General features: G+C 36.8%; 1 protein-coding gene across 1 annotated transcript in view; it reads left to right on the forward strand.

Moving 5' to 3' along the window:
- The window catches only part of LOC122549488 (arf-GAP with SH3 domain, ANK repeat and PH domain-containing protein 1-like), a 363,467-nt gene extending 356,500 nt beyond the window's left edge, over positions 1–6,967 (forward strand). The window contains exon 31 of the mRNA XM_043689348.1: positions 2,843–6,967. Coding sequence (XP_043545283.1) covers positions 2,843–2,917 — 75 coding nt within the window. The 3' untranslated portion in view covers positions 2,918–6,967. The remainder of the gene's footprint in view (positions 1–2,842) is intronic.
- Positions 6,968–7,877: the final 910 nt, after the last annotated feature.

Here is a 7,877-nt window from a genome sequence, read left to right on the forward strand (position 1 = left end):
TCCCTCAGGATTCCCTCCAACAACTTGCCCACCACTGAGGTCAGGCTCACCGGTCTATAGTTCCCTGGCTTGTCTTTACCGCCCTTCTTAAACAGTGGCACAACGTTTGCCAACCTCCAGTCTTCCAGCACCTCACCTGTGATTACCAATGATACAAATATCTCAGCAAGAAGTCCAAAAATCACTTCTCTCGCTTTCAACAGAGTTCTCGGGTACACCTGATCAGGTCCTGGGGATTCATCCACCTTTAACCGTTTCAAGACATCCAGCACTTCCTCCTTTGTAATCTGGACATTTTGCAAGATGTCACCATCTATTTCCCTACAGTCTCTATCTTCCATATACTTTTCCACAGTAAATACTGATGCAAAATATTCATTTAGTATCTCCCCCATTTTCTGTGGCTCCACACAAAGGCCACCTTGCTGATCTTTGAGGGGCCCTATTCTCTCCCTACTTACCCGTTTGTCCTTAATAGATTTGTAAAAACCCTTTGGATTCTCCTTAATTGTATTTGCCAAAGCTATCTCATGTCCCTGTTTTGCCCTCCTGATTTGCCTCTTAAGTATACTCCTACTTTCTTGAGCCAAGTGTTCGCAAATGGTGCTAGATTAATTTAGGATATCTAGTCAGTATGGACAAGTTGGACCAAAGGGTCTGTTTCCATGCTGTACATCTCTATGACTCTTTGACTCTGCCCCCAAACCACTGACCCAGGCTCATACCAATATGCTCCTGTAATTAGGGAAATATTCTGGTATGGTACACCACATTCCACCTGATTAAAGCAAGACAATAATAAAAGATGTACTTAGGTATATTTGTACAGTCATTTGATTTATTTTTGTACCTTCATAATCTCAGTGGTGTTCAGCAAACTCTTCCCAACCAAATCAAGTTAGATATTTAACAACTGTTAATGCAGGGGACAGATGTTGGAAAATGGAAGCCCAGGGTCACGGAGTTTAAAGTCAAAGGGCATAGGTTTAAGGTGAGAGGGGGAGAGATTTATAAAGGTCCCGAGGGATAGCTTTCTCACGAAGAGGATGGTGCATGTATGGAATGATCTGTCAGAGGAAGTGGTGGAGGTGGATACAAATTACAATATTTAAAGGACATCTGATGACCATATAAATAGGAAGGGTTTTGAAGGATATAGGCAAATGCTGGCAAATGGAACTCTGACAGATTGGGGTGCCTGGTCGACGCGAATGAGTTGGACCAAAGGGTCTGTTTCCATTCTGAATGACTCTAACATGAATGACTGGCCTTTGCCAGCCTCAGGTCTGTGGAAATGTGGGCCAGCTGCTTTTCAAGGAGTGTGAGGTTCATCTTCAAGTATTCCTCCAATGAGCTGGGGTAAAGCTATGTTAGTGAATTTGCCTCATGTATTATGTCATACCACTAAAACCATATATTATGGAACTGTGTTGTGTCTGATTATAATAATCACTGCTCCTTACATTTGCAGTATTGGAATTAAGAATTGTTCTGCTCTGAAACACACAAGAAGCTAAAGCTTATTCATTTAAGTGTCAGTCATACATGTGGCTATTTCTTTCTAGACCCTAAAACAGGAGAAAGTGAGGACTGCAGATGCTGGAGATCAGAGCTGAAAATGTGTTGCTGGAAAAGTGCAGCAGGTCAGGCAGCATCCAAGGAACAGGAGAATCGACGTTTCGGGCATAAGCCCTTTTTCAGGAAGGGCTTATGCCCGAAACACATTTCCAGCAACACATTTTCAGCTCTAGACCCTAAAACATGCAAGAAATTTCCAGACAAACTTGTACTTATCTAACATTTGGACCTTCTTGAAGGTGTGGTTGCTCCTTTCACTAATGTCACCTTCGGCATCTTGAGTTCTGGCAAAGATCTGACTCAGGACAGACTAAGGATCCAAATTTGGTTCTTTAGTCCAGCACAGCCTAGGAACAGAACTGAACTCGCTAACTCAACAAAAATGTTACACATGAACTAATCTTCAGTTAAAAACCGAGTTGCAGTCACAAATGTTGCTCTGAGCACATTGTAATTCTGAAGGCGGAAAACCATATAGTTGGTGAGCTACAATGACAGTGCTGCGTGAACTCAGGAATAACATGCTGATTTGGCAGTGGGAATTCGCCAAGGCTCATCAAGTCCCTCCCCAATTTCAATCAACACGCTATGAGGAGAATTTTATTTTAAAGATTTCTGAAAGCGCTCAACTAGCAGATGTTTTATTTTACCAGAGTTAAATGGGAATCCTCTTGGTACTTCCTTTCTGCTTCCTTCCTGTACTCCAATTACCACAGTAAACACAAGCAATATCATACCCATTCTTCATGGCCAAAGGTTCAAAGATTCCAGGAATGGGTTGAGAAAGGATGGCTATATCCTATCTTGCACACATCTACGCAGTTCAATTTTTAGTGAAAATCCTGATCAAAGTTATCACTGAAACCAGTTCAGCACAGAATGGGAATTCAATCTGGGAAGCTCCTGGTCAGTAAATGTGCAGTACTATTGAGGATTAATGTAGAGGCCTATTTATGGATGTTTGAAGAGTTCATGCAGCACTCTTTCCCCAGTGGCAAAATTCCAAACCACTTGTTGTCACGTACATCCTGTAGTATTCACAGCGTCATGCACAGTTTTAGGATTTGGACTATTTTGCTTTCAACAGAAAATCTGAAGTCTTGACATTGGAACAGCAAATGATGAAACAAGTAAATCATACACATCATATTGGCACAAGTATACAACAAGGATTAAATGAAAATGTTTTATGTTTGCACCTGATGTATAAGAGAAAATATTTGCTTCTTGAGATACTAAACCTCCTTTTCCTCAATTTTGACAGATTGGCTATATTGAGGGGCAACCTGACAGAAGTGGTGTCTTTCCAGTATCCTTCGTGCACATTTTATCTGATTAACAGCCTACAAACTTCAGCGTCACACATACACAACTGTGGATGCTTTCATCTGATGTTGTAAAGCAGCTGAAACTTGCTTATTCCTGTGCATATTTTGTACATAGATGATCAAGAAAATCATTTGAGATCCACCTTGCAAGGTGACTGTAAATACTGTTACTTGCCTTTGCCAGTATTATAATAGCCTTGGAACCAGGCACACCTTATTTGGTGTACTGCAGCCATCCATGGCAACTAGCACTTACTAATTAACCTATGCTGTTGATGGGATACATCTGCCTGCTTGTCAGATTTATAGGCAGCCTCATTTAGTAATTTAACTATATAAGCTTGACTTTTGTTCTTGACATCATCTCAGTATTCTAAATAAAGTTAAAAATAGCAGTTTTGCTGAGAATAGGTTCAGGTTTCAGTTTGCACTGATCCTCGTTGTCCTCCTGCTTTTAACATGGATGCTGTGCATACTCTTAATGTACTCATGGGATTATGTGGTTTTGATTGTAAGTGATCAGACAAAGTTACTTGAGAGTGAATGACTGGGAAACTTGTTATAGTTTCTTTTACCTCATCTGAGGAGATATCGGAGTTACAGATAAACAGTTTAATAAATGAAAGTTGCTACAAAACAGCCTTTAAGATGATCCATTAAGAATAATTGAAAATTCAAAATTTATTTTTAATTTTTCCAAGTCTGGTGTTAGGGATTGAAAGCAGAGCATGAATAACTCTTTTCAGGATTGGGATGTCTAGGATGGAAAAGTTCAATTTCCCTCTTATCTATTAACATTTTAAATGTTATTAACCTAAATATTGAGGTTAAATTCTATCTCAATCATCAATGCATTGTTTTAGTTTAATTTATAACTAAGATTTGGAAGTCTCTGAAGAGTCTACTTTTAAATAGAATTGATTGAGTTACAGGACATTAACATAAACAAGTCCAGTTTTAGCTTGACAGAGGGAATGTCACTGCCTCCTTCTCCAGAGATGGATGGCCTTAACTCTTCATGGTACTAACACCTGGGAGTGAAGGTCCTCAAAAATTGACTGTCATATGCTTATTCAAACAGTAAACAGTGCAAAAGCAACCGTACACACATTGTGCAATGTGTGCAGTTATCAATTTTAAATATATACATTGTATACCATATGTTTACACCATTTGGAATAGTACATCATTGCACGTAAACCTGTACGCTGAAGATACTGTTCTAATGTTTGTTTAATCTCCCTCCTTTTTGTTTAAAGTGCAGTTTCATCAAAAGTATGGTTTTGAAATTTGCTGGTCCTGTTGCAGCAAGCATTCACATGAAACAGATCTTGTCTTTGAATATATCAATTTAGTCATTGTATGGATAAATTGGCCATTTTTGAGGGAGAGGTGGGCTATACATGTTTTTAAACAAAATACCTACAAATTCAGACTGGTTACTTGTGTTCTGTGTCATAGAGAATAAATTGCATTCTTTGCACAATTCTTGAATTGCTTGGGGAACAAAAGTGACAGTGAATCGTTAGGTTGCTTAAAGCTTTAATAACTATACAGCTTCATATTCATTACTGATATTCAGTTACTGAAACTCATTTTAGGGACCAAACAAAAACAAATCATTCTGAAAAGGAATCTATTTACATTTCATACCTGGCCAAGAAAAAGGTAGGTTTTGATATGATTAAAATATTCGGTTAGTTAATGTGGAGTTAAGCTTAGCTCTAATGACAACCGACTATATTCTTTACAAGGATGTAATTTAATTCTTAATAAAGGTACCTATTTCTTTAAGTTTAGATAAAAGTAAATAATTAAATTGAATTACCTGTATTTGATAAGACTTCTGGCCTGGTGCCACAGTGGTCTTGTGCAATGCTGAACTGTTACCAGTGTACTTATATTGAAATATTCAGCTCCACAAATTGGCTGGGTCCCAAATCTTACCCCAGCATTTTGAAATTGTTTTTAATTTTCCTTTATTTTGATTTCAAGTGGAAGTGGGAACAAGCTATTGATGGTGGACTTTGACACTTGCCATAGTTACTGCATCAGATTGCCAGCATTTGGCTAGCCAGAGCTTGTTATAAGTCAGTGCATAATCGTCAGAAGATAAATATTTGATTAATCACATTCAAATGCAAACCGGTTGCACATTGTGCTTCAAACTACAATTTTATGCTATCATTTCAGATGAGTTTAGTTCATTTTAAAATAATGGTTTGTAAATGGATAACTTCTAAATGTACTGAATGATGAGCAACTATTGTGGATTTTAGCACTTCGCTCTGGTTCTTTCAGCAACATATCCCTGTCATCCTGGATTAGGCTTCCCTTAAATTATGTATTCAGTAAATCAGGCGGTACAATCAACCTACTGAATGTAAAGGTGTGCGATATGACCGCAGCTTACTATATCATGTGTTTGCATTCTTTATGTATAAAAATTGCTATGGGAAGATATTTTAAAAAGCAAAATGTTTATGTTCCAATGTTATTGCAACATAAAATCCTATGAAGTATTCTAAACTGAATGTATTTATTTCCTCATTCATTCCGTTGAACGTGCAAAAACTTTCTATTCTATATGTGTGTTTTCCATAGCCCAAGCCATATACAGCAAAATCAAAAAATTGTCTAACATTCCAAGGCAAAATAATTTGGTTAACAGCTCAATAAGTTGAAGTTAATTTCAAATTATTAGATATTAGAAATGGCATGAAACATATTGAACTGAAACTGCAATTCATGTGATCAGACATAAGTTTAATCAACAACTCTACTTTAAATCTACAGCATACTGCATACACTATTGGCATTGCAATTCAAAGGTATCCATTTGTAGCTGGAACCACTAAACAGTCAATATATTCTGTAGTTAATGTTGACACATTTTGCCACAATACAAATGAATTGCTTAGTCCTAAATAGTGAACTGAAATTTGTACTATTGTGACTAGATAAGGGGGTAATTAGTCTTCTCCCATCTGAAACCCTCTTGGTTTGTCAACTATTTCTTTTCACATGCAGCTTTAGTCATGTTTTAATTCAAATGTAGCAGTTGTGAAAAGGAGCCAATTATAAGCTTTCTTGAAAGAAATGAATTGTTACAAAACAAGAAACGTAATAAAACCACAAATACACATCCAACACAAGTAAAGGTTTAAGATGTCAGATACAGACAAGAATAAAGACTATATAGGTTGAAGTCGCTTGAGCGGAGATGTTTGTTTGACTTTACCCTCAGCAGTAGAAAAATCTGTTGCCATGAGTTTTCAGTGAATGTTTTTTTGAAGAAAACAACCTTTAACTGTGCATGGTTTTTAAACATGCAAAAAGAGACAGGCTTCTAATCTTGCATGTTACCAAACTCTTTTACCCTCTGCTGCTCAAAGTATGTCAATTATGTATTCCCAAAGCTGGGTTCCATTGTTTCACCAAACTGGATACACCACAGGCAAGCTTTCACATTCAGCATGGTGAAATGAGATACCAGTTTCTTAACACTTGAAATCAGTCGACACTTAAATTGCACTTTATTCTATTTAGAAAAATATTATCTTGAGGTAAACTTAAATTTCTCATTTAGGCTCTTGTTTTCATTCAATGGAATATAGAGTCAAGTATTTGAACCAGTTTGATTACATGCAATAAAAGTTAATCTTAAAAATGGACAAAACCTTTTTCTTTAAAGGATATACATTAAGACAATCCATTTTGTTTTTGTACTTAAATAAAAGCCATTAATCATGCGTTTCAAGTTTAACCTTTGTATACAGCTAAAATCTTGATTCATTAGATTTGCCTCAAATATGGAATGTGCAAGTTACTTGCTGCATGCCAGCATGGGACCTTCATTTGAGGACAACCTCATTTCCGTTAGATAATTCCAGATAATGTTCAACCTCATTATGCCTCCATGCATAATATTTTCTGGAATTTATGAATGCTACCAGCTGAGCTCTACTGTCTGGAAATAAAAAAGATAGCAAAGTACAGATTATTGTTTTAGGGTTCAAAGGCTCATAACACTGAGCCAAAATAAATTTTGCTTTTCTTGATTTAATGTCAACTTTAAGTGTTTCTTAAATTACACTTTAAATGAAACAGCTTTTCATTGAAACTTTCCAACAACATTGGGACAAAGAAATAAGCACTTCCATCACTTATATTACATAACTTGAATATTGAAAAAATGTTTGCAAAGGTTTATTTTGCTTTGAGAGCAAAGAACTAAGTGATCAGAACAAAATATTGATTGGTTGGTAAGTCTATTCTGGTTGGCTAAGGCATTGCCCTCAAGAAAACATTATGGGCTTCCTTTGCTTTAAGGTAGTTTGAAGCAGGTTAAAGCTTGAATATAATCCTTGAGGTAAATGTCTTTGGCACAAGAATGTATGTCACTTTTAGTGATGTTTAGCAAATGCTGTAGATATTGTTTTGGATAATTTGAAACAGACCAAATTTTACATTCAAAGATCACATTTTTACTCAACTGTATGATATAGCAAGCATGATTCGTGCATTGTGGCTACTGTCCTGCAGATAGAAATGGAACAGAATGATGTTTGGTTCACATGAGCAAATGGCTAGGGACCTAATGAAGATGGAGACCAATGTTGTAATTTGCAAAGATAACTAAATCCCAACAGGTAAATTGACCTGTGACAGTGGCTTTACAGAAAGCAATCTAAGTTGTCATATGGTTATCTCAAGCACAATGAGCAATTGAGATTCCATGGTTTAAATGTAAGAAATCCTTGTATGCAGCAACACATTCAAACAAGTGTAGCATCTGAGATACAGAGGTAGGTTAGGACTTTACATCAATGTCTCCTTGAGCATGGCTGAAAGTGTTAGCAAACTAGATACTACTAAGATGGCAAAAGCAAGACAGTACTTCTGAATTTGTGACCACTGTTGTTTCAGACTTTGTCTCTAGTTTGAAGCCAGTGACTTCATAGACAGTAG

The sequence above is a fragment of the Chiloscyllium plagiosum genome, chromosome 4, assembly GCF_004010195.1.
Source record: "Chiloscyllium plagiosum isolate BGI_BamShark_2017 chromosome 4, ASM401019v2, whole genome shotgun sequence".
Lineage (NCBI taxonomy): Eukaryota > Metazoa > Chordata > Chondrichthyes > Orectolobiformes > Hemiscylliidae > Chiloscyllium > Chiloscyllium plagiosum.